General features: G+C 41.9%; 2 protein-coding genes and 1 pseudogene across 7 annotated transcripts in view; 2 read left to right on the top strand and 1 right to left on the bottom strand.

The window, feature by feature from the left end:
* The window catches only part of LOC139543080 (aerolysin-like protein), a 75437-nt gene extending 63905 nt beyond the window's left edge, over positions 1 to 11532 (top strand). For 2 of the 5 annotated variants that reach the window (XM_071349226.1, XM_071349228.1), the window contains exons 3-4: positions 10115 to 10630; positions 10892 to 11532. In XM_071349226.1, coding sequence (XP_071205327.1) covers positions 10148 to 10630; positions 10892 to 11341 — 933 coding nt within the window. In that variant the 5' untranslated portion in view covers positions 10115 to 10147 and the 3' untranslated portion in view covers positions 11342 to 11532. Of the gene's footprint in view, positions 1 to 5391; positions 5646 to 7479; positions 7550 to 8461; positions 8493 to 10114; positions 10631 to 10891 lie in introns of those variants that run through there. The other 3 variants (XM_071349225.1, XM_071349227.1, XM_071349229.1) reach the window with 3 other exon arrangements.
* A 7132-nt stretch (positions 11533 to 18664) lies between these two features.
* Positions 18665 to 19421, bottom strand: LOC139543084 (aerolysin-like protein; annotated as a pseudogene).
* Positions 19422 to 21368: 1947 nt separating this feature from the next.
* On the top strand, positions 21369 to 23382 carry LOC139543081 (aerolysin-like protein). 2 transcript variants are annotated; one of them, XM_071349231.1, is made up of 4 exons: positions 21369 to 21464; positions 21747 to 21764; positions 22065 to 22560; positions 22879 to 23382. In XM_071349231.1, exons 3-4 carry the CDS (start codon positions 22078 to 22080, stop codon positions 23326 to 23328), a joined length of 933 nt encoding a protein of 310 aa, XP_071205332.1. In that variant the 5' UTR covers positions 21369 to 21464; positions 21747 to 21764; positions 22065 to 22077; the 3' UTR covers positions 23329 to 23382. The 2 variants fall into 2 exon arrangements, with proteins under 2 accessions (XP_071205332.1, XP_071205333.1); XM_071349232.1 differs by having other exon boundaries at positions 21421 to 21464; positions 21747 to 21759.
* The last annotated feature ends 323 nt before the right edge of the window (positions 23383 to 23705 follow it).

A 23705-nucleotide genomic window follows, 5' to 3' on the forward strand; every position in this document is an offset into this window, starting at 1 on the left:
CTCTGTGAACTCTGTGAACTCTGAGAACACTGAGAACACTGAGAACACTGACAACACTGAGAACACTGTGAACGCTGAGAACACTGTGAACTCTGAGAACACTGAGAACACTGTGAACGCTGAGAACACTGAGAACACTGAGAACACTGAACAATGAGAACATTGAACACTGAGAACACTGAACACTGAGAACACTGTGAACTCTGAGAACACTGAGAGCACTGTGAGCTCTGTGAACCCTGATAACTCTGAGAACACGGAGAACTCTGAGAACACTGTAAACTCTGAGAACTCTGATAACTCTGAGAACACTGAACACTGATAACACTGTGAACTCTAAGAACTCTGATAACTCTCATAACTCTGAGAACACTGAGAACTCTGATAACTCTGATAACTCTGTGAACTCTGATAACTCTGATAACTCTGAGAACACTGAACTCTGAGAACACTGTGAACTCTGATAACTCTGAGAACACTGTAAACTCTGATAACTCTGAGAACACTGTGAACTCTGTGAACTCTGATAACTCTGAGAACACTGTGAACACTGTGAACTCTGAGAACTCTGAGAACTCTGAGAACACTGAACACTGAGAACGCTGAGAACTCTGAGACACTGTGAACTCTGAGAACACTGAGAACACTGTGAGTGAGAAAAAAACATGAGAGATTGAAACAATATCCCAATATGACTCCTAGACCAATTCTTGGTGTGCTGTGTCCTTCTGTCTGAGTCCTAACAACAACACACCGATAGATTACATTCTCCATGAGGCACCTGATAGTCTTAGCAGTGTTGTACATACACTATATATAGTGCATTCAGAAAGTATTCAGACCGCTTCACTTTTAACCACATTTTGTTACGTTACAGCCTTATTCTAAAATGGATTAAATTGTTTTCCCCCCCTCATCAATCTACACACAACACCATAATGACGAAGTAAAAACAGGTTTTTAGAAATGTAACCCTAACCCGAATGTATAAAAAAAAAAAAAATGAAACATCACATTTACAGACCCTTTACTCAGTACTTTGTTGAAGCACCTTTGGAAGCGATTACAGCCTCGAGTCTTCTTGGGTATGACGCCAAAAGCCTGGCACACCTGTATTTGGGGAGTAGTGAATTTCAAGCACATATTCAACCATAATGACCAGGGAGGTTTTCTAATGCCTCTCAAGGAAGGACCCTGATTGGGAGTGGTGTAAACAATAAAAAATAAAGCAGATGCTGAATATCCCTTTGAGCTTTGGATGGTGTATCAATACACACAGTCACTACAAAGATACAGGCGTCCTTCCTAACTCAAGGTAACTGCTCAGGGATTTCACCATGAAGCCAATGGTGACTTTATAACAGTTACAGAGTTTAATGGTTGTGATATGAGAAAACTGAGAATGGATCAACAACATTGTAGTTACTCCACAATACCAAAATAATTGACAGAGTGAAAAGAAGGAAGCCTGTACAGAATACTAATATTCCAAAACATACATCATGTTTGCAACAAGGCATTAAAGTGATACTGCAAAAAATGTTGCAAAAAAATGATCGTTTTGTCCTGAATACAAAGTGTTATGTTTGGGTCAAATCCAATACATCCCTAATATCCCTCTTCATATTTTCAATCATAGTGGTGGTTGCATCATGTTATGTGTATACTTGTCATCGGCAAGGACTAGGGAGTTTTTTAGGATAAAAAATAAACGGAATACAGCTATAAGCACAGGCAAAATCCTAGAGGAAAACCTGGTTCAGTCTGCTTTCCAACAGACACTGGGAGATGAATTCACCTTTCTTCAGGACAATAACCTAAAACACAAGTCCAAATCGACCCTGGAGTTGCTTACCGTGACAACATTGAATGTCACAGCTTAAAAATCATTGGCAAGACTTGAAAATGGATGTCTAGCAATGATCAATGATCAACAATCAACTTAACAGGGCTTGAAGAATGTTTAAAAAATAATGGGCAAATATTGTACAATCCAGGTGTGCTAAGCTCTTAGAGACTTACCCAGAAAGACAGCTGTAATCACCGCCAAAGGAGCCTCTACAAAGAATTGACTTAAAAACCTCTTAGGGCTAGGGGGCAGTGTTCAGAAGTTCGGATAAATTACGTGCTCAAAGTAAACTGCCTGTTACTCAGGCCCAGAGGCTAGGATATGCATATAATTGGTAGCATTGGATAGAAAACACTCTGGAGTTTCTAAAACTGTATGTCTGTGAGTATAACAGAACTGATATTGCAGGCAAAAACCCAAGGAAAATCATCCAGATTCTTTTTTTTTAGGTCACTGTCCATTTCAACACCTGTCTGTTGGATATACAAATAAATAGCTTCCAGATTGCAGTTCCTATGGCTTCCACTAGACGTCAACAGTCTTTAGAAAGGGTTTCAGGCTTGTTTTTTGAAAAATGATTTAGTAGTTGTAGTTTTTCAAGGTGGCTCTCATTTTGACTGTAGTCTTGTGGCACGCGTTGATGAGGGTGCACACCTCGTTATTTATCTCCGGTATTGAACATACTACATTCCATCTTAAATTGTATCATTTATTTACATATTAGGGTACCTGAGGATTGATTAGAAACATTGTTTGACTTGTTTGGACGAAGTTTATTGGTAACTTTTGGGATTCCTTTGTATGCATGTTGAACTAGTGGAACGGGTGGATTACTGAATCAAACGCGGCAACTAAACTGACTTTTTTGGGATATAAAGAAGGACTTTATTGAACAAAACAACCATTTGTTGTGTAGCTGAGACACTTGGGATTGCAAACCGAGAAAGATCTTCAAAGGTAAGGGATTTATTTTATCGCAATTTCTGACTACTGTGACCCCTCTGCTGGTTTGGAAAATGTTCTTAATGCTTTTCTATGCTGGGCGCTGTCCTCAGACAATCGCATGGTATGCTTTCGCCGTGAAGCCTTTTTGAAATCTGACAACGCGGTTGGATTAACAAGAAGTTAAGCTTTTAAATGATGTAGGCACTTGTATGTTCATGAATGTGTAATATTACAATTTTGTAATTTGAATTTGGCGCACTCCAGCTTCACTGTATGTTGTCGATTTTGATCCCGAGTTGGGTAAGAACATGGTCCATCTTGTTGAGGTGATGTGAACAAGTCTCACTTCTCATGAGAACGTCGTCCACATAGATTATCGTCCCCCTGGATGCTGCATCTGGCATTGCCTTGTGCAGGAAGATGTTGAGTTCTCATACACAAACGGGCAACAATTGAATGTGAAGAGCTTGTTCGAGAACGAGAAATCCAACTTGTGTTGGTCACGAGGGTCGACTGTCATGGTCCAGAAACTGTTTGCCACGTCGACGGTGGAGAAGTACTTGGCGTTTGCCACCTTTGGCAATTCTTGGTCGAGCTGTGGCATTGGCCAACAAGACAACATGACCAGTTTGTTGAGTTGTCTATGGTCAACGGTAAGACGCCATTTACCCGTTGGTTTCAGAACAGGCCACACGTGAGCATTGTACGTACTGTTACATTCCTTGATTATCCGTTTAGCTAATAGGGAGTCGATAGTCTCTTGTACCCCTGTGTATGATGCGAGCGGAATTTTGTATTGTCTCACAAACGTAGGAGATGTTCCGGGTGGCGTAGGAATACGCACCACATGAATGCCCATTACACCGCAATCCAGCGAGTCTGTCGACCAGATCTCACTGTGCGCCAAAGACCGAAGAACTTGGTGCATGGTATCGAGTTTAACACCCAATCTTACCAACATTTCTGCTCCCACATAGAATGTATGTGGGAGGTCCACGACAACCAGTTGGTAGTGAGATACTTCCTTGTTTCCAATGCAGATTGATAGCGCACACACCCCTATAGCGGTGAGTATCGTCTGGGGAGTCGTTCCCAGTGGAAATCGGAATGTTTTCGGCACAAGTGGATTGCAGTTAGCCGTTTTCGAAATTGCGTTGAATATTTACATACTGAATGCAGATTTTTCCAACCAGGTTGCCAGTATGGCATCCTCAACCATAGTGCCGTTTAGGCACACAGCCCTTATCAGAGGAGGGCGGTAAGTGTCAGCTGGTGAATCACCCAAGCCACACAGGAAAATCTCATGTTCAGTTAAGTTCCTAGTTGAACTTTTCACCTTGTCATTTGCCACCAATGGCGGACTCATGACCAAGTTCATCGGGTTTGCGTCAGATGCTGACATCGAACCCACGTCGAACCCGCAAGGGGTATACTCCCTCTCCCCCTCTAAAGTACTCCACGTCGCCGGTCTACTAACCACCATTCCTGGCAAACATCATTACGGACACCTGGACTTCCTCATTGCGCACACCTGTACGTGTTTGCTTTAACATCTCCAGTTAACTGATAATGTCATAATTTAATATGGACTTCAGGTGTCCCTGATGTTCAATTTCCAACACACACATTTGTCATGATTAGCACAATAAAAATGTGTTAATCAGGGTGAAAGAAACCCCACTGGTGTTCCCAGCCAGAGCTTCACTGTTGGACCACCACGGAGAAATCAACCATAAGTTTGTGATGCCAGAATTGAGGTGGAAATTCACCACTAAGGACTCAAAGTAAACTCAAAGTAAATGAAGCAATCTTTATTTGTTTAATGTACGGAGAGGTTTACAAACCTTGGTATAGGTCTACTGAAGCTCTGAAGGGGCAAAGCAACAAGGTTTTTAGAAATGTAGGTATGATTTAGGGGTTGTTCCTGCATGCGGCTGGCTGTTATCATTCAGGCTCAGTCCCCAAAGAAATTGAGCAAAGTCTCATATTTTAACTTCCAGAAAATGTTCTGGCCATTCTGACAATTCATCTGAGGGGGAGGTTATGACCGTGTCCCTTTGTGTATTTACCCAGTCACCTTCACGAATCATGATAAACAGAACAGAGAATGCATACAGCTTGTACAATTCACTGCTGTCTTCAGTATAAGACATTTTCCACCACATAGGCTTTAAACTTGTAGAATGTTTTGATGAAAAAAACTACAGTCTCAGAAAAAAGGAATCCAAAATGGTTATCAGGATCTCCCCATAAGAGAACCATTTTTGGTTCCAAATAGAACTCTTTGTGGTTTCAGGTAGAACTCTTTGGGTTCCTTGCAGAACTCGACATGGAACTCAAAAGGTTTCTACCTGGAACCAAAAAGGGTTCTTCAAAGGCTTCTCCTATGGGGACAGCCAAAGAACCATTTTAGGTTCTAGATATCCCCTTTCTTCTTAGAGTGTATAGTATGAGTAGAGAAAGGTGTTGTTGCATTTGAGCATGTTTTGGCAAGTGACTGGAAACCACCAATATGTGTCGCCACTTCCAGCAAGAAGAGGAAGTGTTGCCAGGAGTGGTTACAACTGTTGATACAAGTTTGTCATGATTAGCACAATACAATGTCTTAATCAGGGTCAAAGGGTTTGTGTCAATTTCAATAGAAAACTACTGATGCACATCATTGTATTGACGTGGGGGGAGTTTTGCTGCTTTATAAGAGAGTGCTTCTCCACTCCAGAGACACGTATCCACTGATGCATCTTTGATGTTAAACAACTGAACTTCACTCGGAATCTCGGAACCAATCAGTTTTCTTCCATCAAGATCTTCTATAGTCATCCTTAACACTGAGGACTGCATAACATTGTACGTAAGTACACAATGTCCCGAAATAACTCATCTTGCTATATGAGGAATATTTGAGAGCTATATATTTATTTTGACCAACTTATTAACAAAACATTTCAGGGAACAAATGCTTCCTATACTCTGAAACAGTTCCTACATCAGTTATAAAGTTTAGCTGAACAAGCATGGTATGGGCTTGTTGTCCCCCAATATTAAATTTGGCAGGGGACTACGGATCTGTCTCTGTCTGTCCGTCTGTATGTTTGTTTGTATGTTAGTAAAACAATATATCTCTGAGAGCACTGGGCTGATTTTGACAAAACTTGGGTGAATGATTCGTCTTGCCATAGAGATCCAACATTTACAAAATTACACTGATTTGCCAATGTGGGAGCTATGGCAATTAACTGCAATTTGTTAGTCACATGCAATATCTAAATTGGCCCAAATCAAATCAAATCAAATGTTATTTGTCAGATGCGCAGGTGTCACCTTACAGTGAAATGCTTACTTACGAGCCCTTAACCAACAATGCAGTTTTAAGAAAATACCCCCCAAATAAAAAATTTAAAAAGTAATAGATAAGAATAACAAATAATAGCAGCAGCATAATGTAAAAACAAACAAAATAGCTTGGTTGGTTGATAGCCGATAAGACGGCAGTCCTTCCCTCTGTCACCATCGTGAAATAAATAGGGGATACTGCATCATTCGTGGGGGACAACATGTTTACTGTTGCCTTGTTTTCACATGGTTGACTTTGGCCTCCTATTGTTCTGTTTTGAATTCAAAAGTGGGATGTTAGTATGATGTTTAATGTGAGGTGAGTAGACTGTTGAGTGTAGTGTTTTACATCAAGCTGTCTCTTCATCTTGAATACACTGATTGACACATCTGGCATTGGGTACTGAAATGTCAGGTTCCAAATTATTGAACTGCAGGGAAAGGTGAACTGAGAGAGGAAGTTCTTCATGCCAGCAATTTTGCTCTGTTAAAGCTGCAGCAGGTCAGTCTGTAGAAAGCAGACTTTGCTAGCAATAGTCCATCAAGTTAACTGGAAAGTTGACGATTTTCAAAGTAGGTGACTGGTGCTATCTCGACAAAAAACAGACTTTGTTCAGTCACTTCACCAACTTCATTATCCTTAATTTAAATGTAATGCATAAACAGGCATGTTACCAACAAACAAAAAAAATTCTGGCTCCAACTTCTGCTCCTCTGTGTGCAGCGATAGACCCTGTCGCAGCTGAACAGGAGGGGAGGGACTCAACTCTCTCACACACTCTCGTTCGCTTTCTGTGCCTTCTGCCTGCAGACATAAATGTTAATAAATCCCAAATAATGAAGTTGATATAATTCCTCACGTATATTTATCTGTTTAAATCAAATGATTTGTGCACATTAGGTACCTCCCTACTAGGGACATGATTGGCTGGAATGATATTTCAGAGTGATTGCAGAGTGAAGGGCAGTCAAAGAAGCTGGATCTACTCTCAGAATATTTTACATACTGATAGCTGACAGTGTGTGATGACAATTTCACCAAATTTAAAAATAAATCTGACCTAATGCAGCTTTAAAATGGAAGCTTACTTTAATTAAATTAGAGAATCTATTTCCATCTTTGAATCTGAGGCCTGCATACGTGTTGTATGTTAGTAAAAACAAATCTTAACAACTCATCTTGCTAAGTGGGGAACAAAAAAGATGAACTAATGTTGATTTGACTACTAATTAACTGCACATTTCATGGAACAAATGCTTCCTAAATGATGAAACAGTTGACTTACTGGTCATTATTTGTAGTTCATCAGTATATATGACATGATTTTTTTCTACTCACATTGTTCACTTTGGCCTACTATTGTTTTTGTTTTCACATGGTGGATGTTGGCCTGCTCTGCTGATCCTGTGTAATGTGTTCAGGTGAGTGACTAAACACAGGTTTCTCTAGCTATTCATATTTCTTGTTGCATGTTCATTTTGTATTTATACTATATTATCACAGGGATTAATTTGACTCAGATATGCAGATGTGGTATGACAGTATGATGTTTAGTTGTTCCTATATAGTAGACTGTTGAGTCTAGTGCTTTATACCAAACTTTCCTTTTCATCTTGATTTGACTAACACAACTAGTATTTCATACTGAAATGACAGATTCTAAATGTTTAAACTGCAGGTAAAGGTGAACTGCACTGCAGCTCTAACATGTCTAGTGTCTAAAGCGTTTATGGGCGTCTGTCTACACTTTCTACCAGGCAATATGGAGAAGAGCAGGCGCTACCTTGTGATCATAGATATTCATATTTAGGGTCTTAAAGGACATGGTTCAAGAATAGGGCAATACAAATCATGACTACACTACCAATGATGCAGCTGTTGCATTGCTTGCACACTACAGAGTAGCATCACATGCCGGTAAAAGAAAATACTTTATCTTTCTGAAACCATTTGAAATCGAGGTAAAGTTTGGATCTACATTCAGTAATGACGTTTGAATGATTCAGGTATTAGGTGTTACTTGACTAAATCTGATAGTTAGTTTTAATTGGACAGGTACTTTAAAAGGTTGACAGACCCTGTTCTATATTAGACAGTGTCACAATATATTAATGCATACCTGTGAATACTGCAGCCTGTGTTAATGAATATTGTTATATATTAAAGAATATTGTACTATATTATAATATATTAATACATACCTGTGAATACTGCAGCCTGTCTTAGAATATTGTTCTATATTATAATATATTAATACATACCTGTGAATACTGCAGCCTCTGTCCTAAAGAATGTTGTTCTATATTAATTCATGTCAATCTTTATTCTTTCAGATATTTCAAAGCAGCAACTTTTGTTGGAAAGGTGAATTTCAGCACCATAAACACCTCATATTCTGATGTAGCATCTATTACATTCATACTCATCATTATAGGGCAGGTTATCATATACTGATGTAGCATCTATTACATTCATACTCATCATTATAGGGCAGGTTATCATATACTGATGTAGCATCTATTACATTCATACTCATCATTATAGGGCAGGTTATCATATTCTAATGTAGCATCTATTTCATTCATACACATCATTATAGGGCAGGTTATCATATTCTAATGTAGCATCTATTACATTCATACTCATCATTATAGGGCAGGTTATCATATTCTGATGTGGCATCTATTACATTCATACTCATCATTATAGGGCAGGTTATCATATTCTAATGTAGCATCTATTTCATTCATACACATCATTATAGGGCAGGTTATCATATTCTGATGTAGCATCTATTACATTCATACTCATCATTATAGGGCAGGTTATCATATTCTAATGTAGCATCTATTACATTCATACTCATCATTATAGGGCAGGTTATCATATTCTAATGTAGCATCTATTTCATTCATACACATCATTATAGGGCAGGTTATCATATTCTAATGTAGCATCTATTACATTCATACTCATCATTATAGGGCAGGTTATCATATTCTGATGTAGCATCTATTACATTCATACTCATCATTATAGGGCAGGTTATCATATTCTGATGTAGCATCTATTACATTCATACTCATCATTATAGGGCAGGTTATCATATTCTGATGTAGCATCTATAAAATGTGTAGTCATCATTATTCACGACTATTCGTAATTATAGCAACATATGAAATAATTGTATAAGTGCATAGAGACGTGCTGACTTACACAACAATATGTTTACATCATCATTACATATAAGTCACCAAGTTGATCAGGAAGAAACAGCAGGAGGTAGAGTGGGGAGGTGCTGGGTGAAGGAGAGGGACTCCATGGTGTTGATCAGGAAGAAACAGCAGGAGGTAGAGTGGGGAGGTGCTGGGAGTAGGAGAGGGACTCCATGGTGTTAATCAGGAAGAAACAGCAGGAGGTAGAGTGGGATGTGCTGTGAGTAGGAGAGGGACTCCATGGTGTTGATCAGGAAGAAACAGCAGGAGGTAGAGTGGGGAGGTGCTGTGAGTAGGAGAGGGACTCCATGGTGTTGACCAGGAAGAAACAGCAGGAGGTAGAGTGGGAAGGTGCTGGGAGTAGGAGAGGGACTCCATGGTGTTGACCAGTAAGAAACAGCAGGAGGTAGAGTGGGAAGGTGCTGGGAGTAGGAGAGGGACTCCATGGTGTTGATCAGGAAGAAACAGCAGGAGGTAGAGTGGGGAGGTGCTGGGAGTAGGAGAGGGACTCCATGGTGACTCCGATTCCTAGCTGAGGAGGAAGGAATGGGTGTGATAGATTCCAGACGAATAGAGATGTAAAAATCAGAGGAGGGTGGAGGACAAGGAGGAGTTAGGAGCAATTTAAGAATGTGTCATGACCAGAGGATTGTGCAGCGATTTACTCACCCTAGACCAGAGCTACCGTCCTGTATTTTTTTCATTACAATCCCAATCTAGTCCACCTGATTCTAATAATTAACTGTTTGGTATACTATGTGTGTTTTTTAGGTTACTTGACACACGCACACACACACAGTCAACATGGCAACCACACTGGAACTTATAGGTGGTCAAGGAGGCAGTTCATTTGAATTCCACGGCATGAACAACGGTGCCACCCTCAAGAAGATTGGAGTGGCGGTTGGAGGCTGGCAGGTGAAAGCTGTGCGGGCGGAGCTGACCGACGGGCGCGTTGCGACTTTTGGATATGCGAACACTTTCAATGAGTTTGAGTTCAAACTCGGCGAGCGCATCACAAAGCTGTCTCTGTGGGGTAACGGCGCCGGCACACGTCTGGGTGCCATCAAGTTCACGACGAGTGAGAACAGGGAGTTCTTTGAAAAAATGACCAGCTGGGGACTGAAGACTGAGTACACCATAGATGTGGGGTCTGGAATCTGCCTGGGGCTGCAGGGCAGGTCTGGCTCGGACATCGACTGCATGGGCTTCCTCTTCATCAACAACATCAAGTCGTCCGTGCTGACCGACATGGAGTATCCCACCCTGTCCCTCTTCAAACCCCAGGTGTGTGTAGACGGCTCAGGAAAACTCGACCGATGCTCTAACATTAAAGGGGCTGTCCACTTTAAAACATATAATCCAAAATGGGGGTCGATATTCATCAGGCATCTCATTTCTAGGACAGTCACACACACATACAGACACATTAGTTATTATTGTTGGCTTTCTAAAAAACAATTGATCAGTTCCTCACTGATGATTTGTTCTTAAATTGTCTTTGTCTTGTCTGAACAATTTGTATCTTTGTGTGTGTGTTGATTTTAGGTGACTCCAGAATATGTGAAATCCGTGTCCTACCACAATGACACCTCATTGATTCAAGAAGAGTCCATTGCATACAGCAAAACCCTGACCAAGACTTCCTCCTGGTCCGTCAGCAACAAGATAGAATCCACATTGAGTGTGTCGGTCAAAGCAGGGATCCCAGATCTGGTCGAGGTGTCATCAGGGTTCAGCTTGACCGTGGGAGTGGAGCAATCCACCAGCCTGGAGAAGACAGAGACCGTAACAGAATCAGATACCATCAACCTGAAGATCCCGCCAGGGAAGACCATGGATGTTGAGATCACAGTGGGGAGAGCAAATATCGACCTCGACTACAGGGCCACAGTGAAAGTCACCTGCATGAATGGCAGTCAGCTGGTCTTCCCATCCAACGGCATCTACACTGGTGTGACTTACACTTCAGCGAGGGTATCCACAAAGGAGAGATAATAAGTACAGTGATAGAATTAAATAATTCTGTGTGCCTTTTCTGTTACTATGATCATCTTTGAGTGATTCTAATTGAACCCAGTTGACTCAGGTCTTTCTGTTATTATGATAAACTTTGAGTGATTCTAATTGAACCCAGTTGACTCAGGTCTTTCTGTTATTATGATAAACTTTGAGTGATTCTAATTGAACCCAGTTGACTCAGCTCTTTATTTCTGTCTCAGCAGAGGGGAAAACGACAGGAGGGTCATTCTTACAATACGGTGCCTTGGTGTCCCATAACATGTTAACACATACACTACCGGTCAAAAGTTTTAGAACACCTACTCATTCAAGGGTTTTTCTTTATTTTGACTATTTTCTACATTGCAGAATAATAGTGAAGACATCAAAACTATGAACTAACACATATGGAATCATGTAGTAACCAACAAGTGTTTAACAAATCAAAATAGATTTTAGAGTCTTCAAATAGCCACCCTTTTTCTTGATGACAGCTTTGCACACTCTTAGCAATCTCTCAACCAGCTCCATGAGGTAGTCACCTGGAATGCATTTCAATTAACAGGTGTGCCTTCTTAAAAGTTAATTTGTGGAATGGATTTCCTCCTTAATGCGTTTGAGCCAATTAGTTATGTTGTGACAAGGTAGAGGTGGTATACAGAAGATAGCCCTATTTGGTAAAAGAATAAGTCCATTTTATGGAAAGAACAGCTAAAATAAGAAAAGAGAAACCAAAGTCCATCATTACTTTAAGACATGAATGTCAGTCAATCCGGAAAATTTCTAGAACTTTGAAAGTTTCTTCAAGTGCAGTCGCATAAACCATCAAGCGCTATGATGAAACTAGCTCTCATGAGGAGAATAAAGTATGACTTGGAACTCTCCAAATAAAGTGAAACACAAGTAGAGTTTAGTTGGCGTCTACAGACCATCTACTTCACATTCAACTATGTATCAACTGATGAGCATGTTCAGTGCATTTACTAACTCTAGTAACTCTCTGTAGATATGCATTGGGACTATCTAAATTAAGTGAAATACTGTTTAAATTAATATGTAATAATCACTCAACACAGCCAAATGGCAACTATTGGGATGAGGGAAATGATGTTTTGACACTGCAGCACCTGGGGGATACTCGGAACAATAATATAAATCACCATGTAAAGTGTTGGTCCCACTGCAGCACCTGGGGGAATACACTGAACAATAATATAAATCACCATGTAAAGTGTTGGTCCCACTGCAGCACCTGGGGGAATACACTGAACAATAATATAAATCACCATGTAAAATGTTGGTCCCACTGCATCACCTGGGGAATACACTGAACAACAATATAAATCACCATGTAAAGTGTTGGTCCCACTGCAGCACCTGGGGGAATACACTGAACACTATCGCTGTTATGGATTTTCCCTTTGCCAAGATAAAAAGGTGTAGATTCACGCGTAGAGCGTTGCAGGTGTTTATTTCACCTTCGCAGAAGGCAGGATAGTGGTCGCAGGCAATGGTCATACACAGGTAGACAAACAGGCGGGTGAATCAAACCTCGGATTGAAGGCTATAACAGGTTCTGACAAACGAGCTAGGAAAAGGCTTAGTAGAGTCAAAACAAACAATACCTCACAAAGAAACAAACAGAATGAACTGAACTAAATAAGGAGCTGATGAGACCAGGTTAGTAACGAACACAGGTGAAATCAATGAACAAAAATGAGAGACAGGGCTACGTTCAGGAATACAAAGAAACAGGGCTACGTTCAAGAACACAGTGGCTTCTTAAATGGAAGAATGGGAGAAACTCCCCAAATGCATGAGTGCCAAGCTTGTAGCAAGAAGATCCGAGGCTGTAATCGCCGCCAAAGGTGCTTCAACAAAATACTGAGTAAAGGGTCTGGATACTTATGTAAATGTGAAACTTCAGTTTTTTATAACATTTGGCAAAATGTCTAAAAAGCCGTTTTTGCTTTGTCATTATGGGGTATTGTTTGTAAAAGAAAAATGATTTAATACATTTTAGAATAAGGCTGTAACGTAACGTGAAAAAGTCAACGGGTCTGAATACTTTCCGAATGCACTGTATATTATCTATTGTGTGTGTGAAAAGTAACACATACACTGAGTGCACAAAACATTAAGAACACCTGCTCTTTCCGTGACACAGACTTACCAGGTGAATCCAGGTGAAAGCTATGATCCCTTATTGATGTCACTTGTTAAATCCACTTCAATCAGTGTAGATGAAGGGGAGACAGGCTAAAGAAGGATTTTTAAGCCTTGAGACAATTAAGACATGGATTTTGTACGTGTGCCATTCAGAGGGTGAATGGGCAAGACAAAATATTTAATTGGCTTTGAACAGGGTATGGTAGTAGGTGCCAGGCACACCGGTATGTGTCAAGAATTGCAACACTGCTGGGTTTTTCATGCTCAACAGTTTCCCGTTTGTGTCAAGAATGGTCCACCATCGAAACGACATTCAGCCATCTTGACACAACTGTGGGAAGCATTGGAGTCAACATTAGCCAGCAACCCTATGGAACGCTTTTGACACCTTGTAGACACCTTGTGTTCTCATTTACAACTGCGACCTGGCCAAGATAAAGCGATGCAGTGCGACAAAAACAACAACATTGAGTTACACATGGGATAAACACATGTACAGTCAATAACACAATAGTAAAATCTATGTACAGTGTGTGCAAACGTAATAAGGTTAATAGGCCATAGTGGCGAAAATTTGGAAATTAAACGCTGGAGTTAAAGATGTGCAGATGATGGTGTGCAAGCAGAGATACTGGGGTGCAAAAGAGCAACAAATAAATGACAGTATGGGGATGAGGTAGTTGGGTGTGCTATTTACAGATGGGCTGTGTACAGGTACAGTGATCGGTAAGCTGCACTGACAGCTGATGCTTAAAGTTAGTGAGGGAGATATGGTGTGGGGGCTGTGCTTTGGCAAAGTGGGTGGGGTTATATCCTTCCTGTTTGGCCTTGTCCGGGGGTATCATCGGATGGGGCCACAGTGTCTCCTGACACCTCCTGTCTCAGCCTCCAGTATTTATGCTGCAGTCGTTTATGTGTCGGGGGGCTAGGGTCAGTTTGTTATGTCTGGAGTACTTCTCCTGTCTTATCCGGTGTCCTGTGTGAATTTAAGTATGCTCTCTCTAATTCTCTCTTTCTCTCTTTCTTTCTCTCACTCGGAGGACCTGGGTCCTAGGACCATGCCTCAGGACTACCTGGCATGATGACTCCTTGCTGTCCTTAGTCCACCTGGCCGTGCTGCTGCTCCAGTTTCAATTGTTCTGCCTGCGGCTATGGAACCCTGACCTGTTCACCGGACGTGCTACCTGTCCCAGACCTGCTGTTTACAACTCTCTAGAGACCGCAGGAGCGGTAGAGATACTCTTAATGATCTTCTATGAAAAGCCAACTGACATTTACTCCTGAGGTGCTGACTTGCTGCACCCTCGACAACTACTGTGATTATTATTATTTGACCATGCTGGTCATTTATGAACATTTGAACATCTTTGCCATGTTCTGTTATAATCTCCACCCGGCACAGCCAGAAGAGGACTGGCCACCCCCCATAGCCTGGTTCCTCTCTAGGTTTCTTCCTAGGTTTTGGCCTTACTAGGGAGTTTTTCCTAGCCACCGTGCTTCTACACCTGCATTGCTTGCTGTTTGGGGTTTTAGGCTGGGTTTCTGTACAGCACTTTGAGATATCAGCTGATGTAAGAAGGGCTATATAAATACATTTGATGTGATTTGATTTGATATAAGTCTCCAGCTTCAGTAATTCTTGCAATTCTTTCCAGTCATGGGCAGCAGAGAACTGGAAGGAAACGCGGCCAAAAGAGGTGTTGGCTTTGGGGATGACCAGTGAAATATACCCGCTGGAGCACGTGCTACGGGTGGGTGTTGCTATGGTGACCAGTGAGCTGAGATAAGGCGGGGCTTTACCTAGCAAAGACTTATAGATGACCTGGAGCCAGTGGGTTTGGCAACGAATATGTAGCGAGGGCCAGCCAACGAGAGCATACAGGTCACAGTGGTAGTATATGGGGCTTTAGTTACAAAACAGATGGCACTGTGATAGGCTACATCCAATTTGCTGAGTAGAGTGATGGAGACTATTTTGTAAATGACATCGCAGAAGTCAATGATGGTAGGATAGTCAGTTTTATGAGGGTATGTTTGGCAGCATGAGTGAAGGAGGAAGCCAATTCTACCTTTCATTTTGACTCTACTAAAACTTTCCTAGCTCATTTGTCAGAACCTGTTATAGCCTTCAATCCTCGTATTGATTCACCTGCCTGTTTGCCTACCTGTGTTTGACCATTGCCTGCGACCACTATCCTGCCTTCTGCGAAGGCGAAATAAACACCTGCCACGCTCTACGCGTGAATCTACACCTTTTTCTCCCTGAGTTTTCATTACAGCTGCAACATAACAAATGTGGGAAAAGGCAAATCTATAGATTTCACTTGACTGGGAATACAGATATGCATCTGTTGGTCAAAGACACATAATAAAAAAGGTAGGGGCGTGGATCAGAAAACCAGTCAGTATCTGGTTTGACCACCATTTGCCTCATGTAGTCCGACGTATCTCCTTCACATAAAGTTGATCAGGCTGTTGATTGTGACCTGTGGAATGTTTTTCCACTCTTCAACGGCTATGCGAAGATAATGGATATTGGCTGGAACACGCTGTCGTACATGTCAATCCAGAGCATCCCAAACATGCACAATGGGTGACATATCTGGTGGGTATGCAGGCCATGGAAGAACAGGAACATTTTCAGATGCCAGGAATTGTGTACAGATCCTTGCAACATGCATTATAATTATTTATTTATTTTTTATTTAACCTTTATTTTACTAGGCAAGTCAGTTAAATTCTTATTTACAATGACGGCCTAACCCGGACGACGATGGGCCAATTGTGCGCCGCCCTATAGGACTCCCAATCACGGCCGGATGTGATACAGCCTGGATTCGAACCAGGGACTATAGTGACGCCGCTTGCACTGAGATTCAGTGCCCGAGACCGCTGCTCCACTCGGGAGCTCAAATGCTGAAACGTAAGTTGATGTGGGCGGATGAATGGCACGACAATGGACCTCAGGATCTCATCACTTTATCTCTGTGCATTCAAATTGTCATCGATGAAGTGCAGTTGTACTTGTTGTCCCTAGTTTATGCCTGCCCATGACATATTCGCGCCGCCACCATGGGGAACTCTGTTAACAACATTGACATCAACAAACCGCATGCCCACATGACACCATAGACATGCTCTGCGGTTGTGAGGCTGGTTGGAAGTGGTGACCTATTTTCTATAACGACATGGCAGAAAAATATACATTAAATTCCCTCGCAACAGCTCTCGTGAATATTCCTGTGTTCAGCATGCCAATGGCACTCTTCTTCAACTTCATATGTCTGTGGCATTGTATTCTGCACATTTTAGAGTGGATATTTATATTCCCCAGCACAAGGTTCACCTGTGTAATGATCATGCTGTTTAATCAGCTTCTTGATATGCCACACCTGTCAGGTGGATGGATTATCTTGGTAAAGGGAAAATGCATAACAGCGACATTTGAGAGAAATACTTTTTGGGGATGTTTTATTTCAGGTCATTAAACATGGGACCAACACTTTACATGGTGATTAATATTATTGTTCAGTGTATTCCCCAGGTGCTGCAGTGGGACCAACATTTTACATGGTGATTTATATTATTGTTCAGTGTATTCCCCCAGGTGCTGCAGTGGGACCAACACTTTACATGGTGATTTATATTATTGTTCAGTGTATTCCCCAGGTGCTGCAGTGGGACCAACACTTTACATGGTGATTTATATTATTGTTCAGTGTATTTCACCAGGTGCTGCAGTGGGACCAACACTTTACATGGTGATTTATATTATTGTTCAGTGTATTCCCCCAGGTGCTGCAGTGGGACCAACACTTTACATGGTGATTTATATTATTGTTCAGTGTATTCCCCAGGTGATGCAGTGGGACCAACACTCCCAATCAGTGATTCTGATTGGGAGCCAATCTGCAAATCCCCCACTGAAGCTGGTCCATCCAGCTGGACCCCTGCTGTTTCCGGCACCACACCTACCCCCGCCCGGCCATCAAGGGGTGGTAAGCCAGCGGCAAAGAAGCGGAGGAAGGGCAGCGTGGAACCTGCCAGAGCGGAGGAGGACCGTTGGCACTCTGTTCTGGAGGAGGATGTGGCCCCACCATCTCCACTTTTCCGACCAAAACGCCCAGTAGGCCCTCAATTGGACCTGAGGAGGTGTAGGCCTATCGGATGCGCTGATAGGATACTACAATGTTCTTCACAAAACCATGAAATGGTACAAGACTCTGTTCTATCATTTTATTGACATTGCTGTGGTGAATTCCTTCATCCTCCAGAAGGAAATGGCCAAGAACTGTGGACAGCCCCCAATCTCACAGCTAGCCTTTAGGGAGCTGCTCATCCAGGAGCTTGCTAACTACAGCAAGAACACTGTAGCACCTTCTGTCCCCTCTACCTCTGTCCCTTCTGCTCCAACCAGTGGTACGCACATGCTGAAATTCATCATTGCAGGCAGGAATGTGCCTCAGGGAAAAAGGGGCTCAGTAGGGCGGCTTCGTTGTGCCCTGTGCCATAAGAAGTCCCCTGTCACCTGCACCACCTGTGCTGTGACCCTCTGTTTCACACCAGAGAGAGACTGCTATGGGATATGGCATCAGGAGCGCAACATTGTGTAGAGGACTGAGAGTCTTCACATGATTGAACATTGAAGTGTAAATAGTTACCCTTGTTAATTTTTTTGAAATAGTCATTTAAATTTTTCTTGAATTTTTCAAATATATATTTTTGGGGGTATGTTAGAATAATTGTTTTGTATATAGTTATTTGTATCATTGTACCAATTCGGCCACTTGGGTACATTTGGGAAACTTGTGAGGGACACCTGGTTGACTTCATGCTCAATGGCATGTACCTCACTCATTCCTGAAGGTATCCATCTGAAACTTTGGTCAAATACTGTTGCCTACTTATGTTCTGATTTGAAATGATCCCCAGTATCATAACTGAATGTTTGGTCTTTCTTGTTGATTTTTAAAGATGCAACAACAGTAAAAGAACAAAAAACATCTGTTGATTTCCTTATATTTTCTTCTACCAGATCTATTGTGTTATATTCTCCTACATTCAATTCACAAACTTCAGAATGTTTCCTTTCAAATGATACCAAGAATATGCATATCCTTGCTTCTAGGCCTGAGCTACAAGCAGTTAGATTAGGGTATGTTTTCAGGCGGAAATTGAGAAAATTGGGGGGCTATCCCAATTTTACTGACCAAGGCCAATTAAACATAAGGCATGACTGTCCTAGAAATGAGATGCCTGATGAATGTCAACCCCCATATTGGATTACATGTTTTAAAGTGGACAGCCCCCTTAATGTTAGAGCATAGGTAGAGTATTCCTGAGCCTTCTACACACACCTGGGGTTTGAAGAGGGACAGGGTGGGATACTCCATGTCAGTCATTACGGACGACTTGATGGTTTTGATGAAGAGGAAGCCCATGCAGTCGACGTCCGAGCCAGACCTGCCCTGCAGCCCCAGGCAGATTCCGGACCCCACATCTATGATGTACTCAGTCTTCAGTGCCCAGCTGGTCATTTTTTCAAAGAACTGACGGCTCTGACTCGTCACGAACTTGATGGCACCCAGACGTGTGCCGGCGCCGTTACCCCACAGAGACAGCTTGGTGATGCGCTCGCCGAGGTTGAACTCAAACTCATTGAAAGTGTTCGCATCTCCAAAAGTCGCTACTTTCCCGTCGGTCAGCTCCGCCCGCACAGCTTTCACCTGCGAGCCTCCCACCGCCACTCCGATCTCCGAGTGGCACCGTTGTTCATGCCGTGGAATTCAAAGGAAGTGCCTCCTCCACCACCGATCAAATGCAGTGTGGTTGCCATGTGTGCACGTCACCTGAAATACAAATTTGTACAGATCAATTTAAGAAACCTCCAACTCAAAGGAACTGATTCAGACATTCAAAGCCACAGAGTCTCTCCTACTCCCAGAACCTCCCCACTCTACCTCCTGCTGTTTCTTCCTGATCAACACCACGGAGTCCCTCTCCTACTCCCAGCACCTCCCCACTCTACCTCCTGCTGTTTCTTCCTGATCAACTTGGTGACTTATATGTAATGAAACATTGTTGTTTAAGTGAGCACGTCTCTATGCACTTCTAAAATTAATTCTGATGTTGCTATAATTATAATAAGAATCATGATGAATGTTACAGATTCCACTTCAGAATGAGAGTTGGTTATGATGCTGGAACTCACCTTTCCAAACAAAGTTGCCGCTTTGAAATCTGAAAGAATAAAGATGGCATTTTATTAATTAATATATAACAATATTCATTAACACAGGCTACAGTATTCACAGGTATGCATTAATATATTGTGACACTGTCTAATATAGAACAGGGTCTGTCAACCTTTTAAAGTACCTGTCCAATTAAAACTAACCATCAGATTTAGTCAAGTAACACCTCAAACAAACTTACTTCGATTTCAAATGGTTTCAGAAAGGTAAAGTATTTTCTTTTACCGGCATGTGATGATACTGTAGTGTGCAAGCAATGCAACAGCTGCATCATTGGTAGTGTAGTCATGATTTGTATTGCCCTATTCTTGAACCATGTCCTTTAAGACCCTAAATATGAATATCTATGATCACAAGGTAGCGCCTGCTCTTCTCCATATTGCCTGGTAGAAAGTGTAGACAGACGCCCATAAACGCTTTAGACACTAGACATGTTAGAGCTGCAGTGCAGTTCACCTTTACCTGCAGTTTAAACATTTAGAATCTGTCATTTCAGTATGAAATACTAGTTGTGTTAGTCAAATCAAGATGAAAAGGAAAGTTTGGTATAAAGCACTAGACTCAACAGTCTACTATATAGGAACAACTAAACATCATACTGTCATACCACATCTGCATATCTGAGTCAAATTAATCCCTGTGATAATATAGTATAAATACAACATGAACATGCAACAAGAAATATGAATAGCTAAAGAAACCTGTGTTTAGTCACTGACCTGAACACATGTTACACAGGATCAGCAGCTAGCTAGAGAAACCTGTGTTTAGTCACTCACCTGAACACCTTACACAGGATCAGCAGAGCAGGCCAACGTCCACCATGTGAAAACACTTATGCAGGCCTTAGTTTCAAAGATGGATATGGATTCTCTAATTTAAGTAAGCTTCCATGTTAAAGATGCAATAGGTAAGACTTAACAATTTGGTGAAATTGTCATTACACACTGTAAACTATCAGTTGTTCTGAGAGAAGATTCAGCTTCTATGACTACCGTGATGGAACTATATCAACTTCATTATTTGGGATTTATTAACAGTTATGTCTGCAGGCAGAAGGCACAGAAAGCAAACAAGAGTGTGAGAGTTGAGTCCCTCCCCTCCTGTTCAGCTGCTGCAGGGTCTATTGCTGCACACAGAGGAGCAGAAGTTGGAGCCAGATAAGCATCCGTTTGTTGAGAACATGCCTGTTAATGCATTCACTTTACATTATGGATATTAAAGTTGGTAAAGTAACTGATCAAAGACAGTTTTTTGCAGAGATGGCACCAGTCACCTACGTTGAAAAATCGGCAACTTTCCAGCTAACTTTTTGCACTATTGCTAGCAAAGTCTGCTTTCTCCAGACTGGCCTGCTGCAGCTTTAACAGAGCAAAATGGCTGGCATGAAGAACTTCCTGTCTCAGTTCACCTTTCCCTTCAGTTTAGTTATTATGAACCTGACATTTCAGTACCCAATGCTAGATGTGTCAATCAGTGTATTTGTTACGCACACCTCTTGGAGGGGGGGAAACGCAACACGCGTTGCAGCTGATTGGTCAGCCCCAGTGCAGATTGGAGCTCTGATCCCGCCCTCTCGTTAGGGGATACAGCTGTCGGCAATTACAAACTCCTTCTGCAGCTTTATAAGCCAGTGTTCCTTTGTTAGGCAGAGAGAGCTGCTTTGATGTCCTGTGTTGCTCAGGGAGAGCTTCTTGGTATGTCTTGTATTTTGTAGCTGGTCCTGCAGACGTATGTCAAAAGGACTGTTTTTGATCATTGAAATTGTTCACTTTACTTTATTATTCAGTCATGTTTTAGGTGTTACTTGACTAAATCTGAGGGTTAGTTTTTTAATTGGACATGTACTTTAAAAGTTTGACAGACCCTCTATATTAGACGGTGTCATAATATATTAATGCATACGTGTGAATACTCTAGCCTGTGTTAATGAATATTGTTATATATTAATTAATAAAATGCCATCTTTATTCTTTCAGATATTTCAAAGCGGTAAGGTGAGTTCCAGCATCATAACCAACTCTCATTCTGAAGTGGAATCTGTAACATTCATATTCATCATGATTCTTTGTAATTATAGCAACATCAGAATTAATTTTAGAAGTGCATAGAGATGTGCTCACTTTCACAACAATGTTTCATTACATATAAGTCACCAAGTTGATCAGGAAGAAACAGCAGGAGGTAGAGTGGGGAGGTTCTGGTAGTAGGAGAGGGACTCCATGGCTTTGAATGTCTGAATCAGTTCCTTTGAGTTGGAGGTTTCTTAAATTGATCTGTACAAATTTGTATTTCAGGTGACGTGCACACATGGCAACCACACTGCATTTGATCGGTGGTGGAGGAGGCACTTCCTTTGAATTCCACGGCATGGACAACGGTGCCACCCTCAAGAAGATCGGAGTGGCGGTGGGGGGCTCGCAGGTGAAAGCTGTGCGGGCGGAGCTAACCGACGGGAAAGTAGCGACTTTTGGAGATGCTAACACTTTCAATGAGTTTGAGTTCAACCTCGGCGAGCGCATCACCAAGCTGGCTCTGTGGGGTAACGGCGCCGGCACACGTCTGGGTGCCATCAAGTTCATGACGAGTCAGAACCGGCAGTTCTTTGAAAAAATGACCAGCTGGCCACTGAAGACTGAGTACACCATAGATGTGGGGTCTGGAATCTGCCTGGGGCTGCAGGGCAGGTCTGGCTCGGACATCGACTGCATGGGCTTCCTCTTCATCAAAACCATCAAGTCGTCCGTAATGACTGACATGGAGTATCCCACCCTGTCCCTCTTCAAACCCCAGGTGTGTGTAGACAGCTCAGGAATACTCTACCGATGCTCTAACATTAAGGGGGCTGTCCACTTTAAAACATGTAATCCAATATGGGGGTCGACATTCATCAGGCATCATTTCTAGGACAGTCATGCCTTATGTTTAATTGGCCTTGGTCAGTAAAATAGCCCCAACACCTTTTTTTAAATGTTTTTTACCTTTACTCATACGCATCAGTCCACGATAGCAAGCACACACCTGTTATTAATGTTGGCTTTCTAAAAATCTATATCCATTATTAAATTGTCTTTGTCTTGTTTGAACAACTTGTATCTTTGTTGATTTTAGGTGACCCCAGAAAATGTGACATCCGTTTCTCACCAGAACGACACCTCCTCGGTTCTAGAAAAGTCCATTACATACAGCAAGACCCTGACCAAGACTTCCTCCTGGTCCGTCAGCAACAAAATGGAGTCCACCTTGAATGTGTCGGTCAAAGCGGGGATCCCAGATCTGGTTGAGATGTCATCAGGGTTCAGCTTGACCGTAGGAGTGGAGGATTTCACCAGCCTGCACAAGACAGAGACCATAACAGAATCGGGTACCATCACCGTGAAGATCCCGCCAGGGAAGACCATGGATGTTGAGATCACAATGGGGAAAGCGAATATCGACCTCGACTACAGGGCCACAGTAAAAGTCACCTGCATGAATGGCAGTCAGCTGCTCTTCCCATCCAACGGCATCTACACTGGTGTGACTTACACTTCAGTGAGGATGTCCACAAAGGAGAGATGAGTCAAGTGTGTGACTTTATGAATAAAAAGTGCAGTGATAGAAATTGACACATTACTGATTCTTTGTGTGCCTTTTCTGTTATTATGATCATCTTTGAGTGATTCTAATTGAACCCAGTTCTTTGTCTCAGAGGATATAACAATAGGTGGGTCTTTCCTACAATCCGGTGCCTTTTGTGTCCAATGACATGTTAACTTGTTTGGGAGAAGGGGGAAGCATTTTCACTTTTGGCTGAATTATTGAACAACATTAATTTAAAGATGTTTATGGTTAGACCCCTATTTACCATAAACACGATGTTATGTAACTTGATTCCATAAAAAAATTGTCTTGTGTGTTTGCCATATCTCCTGTATAGTTTCGACTTCCATCGGACA

Source organism: Salvelinus alpinus, chromosome 17 (genome assembly GCF_045679555.1).
Source record: "Salvelinus alpinus chromosome 17, SLU_Salpinus.1, whole genome shotgun sequence".
NCBI lineage: Eukaryota > Metazoa > Chordata > Actinopteri > Salmoniformes > Salmonidae > Salvelinus > Salvelinus alpinus.

Coding starts and splice junctions, on each gene's coding strand:
- LOC139543081 (XM_071349231.1), top strand. CDS start 22,078: ATGGCAACCACACTGCATTTGATCGGTGGTGGAGGAGGCACTTCCTTT. Junction 22,561..22,878: donor TGTCCCTCTTCAAACCCCAG/GTGTGTGTAGAC, acceptor TGTTGATTTTAG/GTGACCCCAGAAAATGTGAC.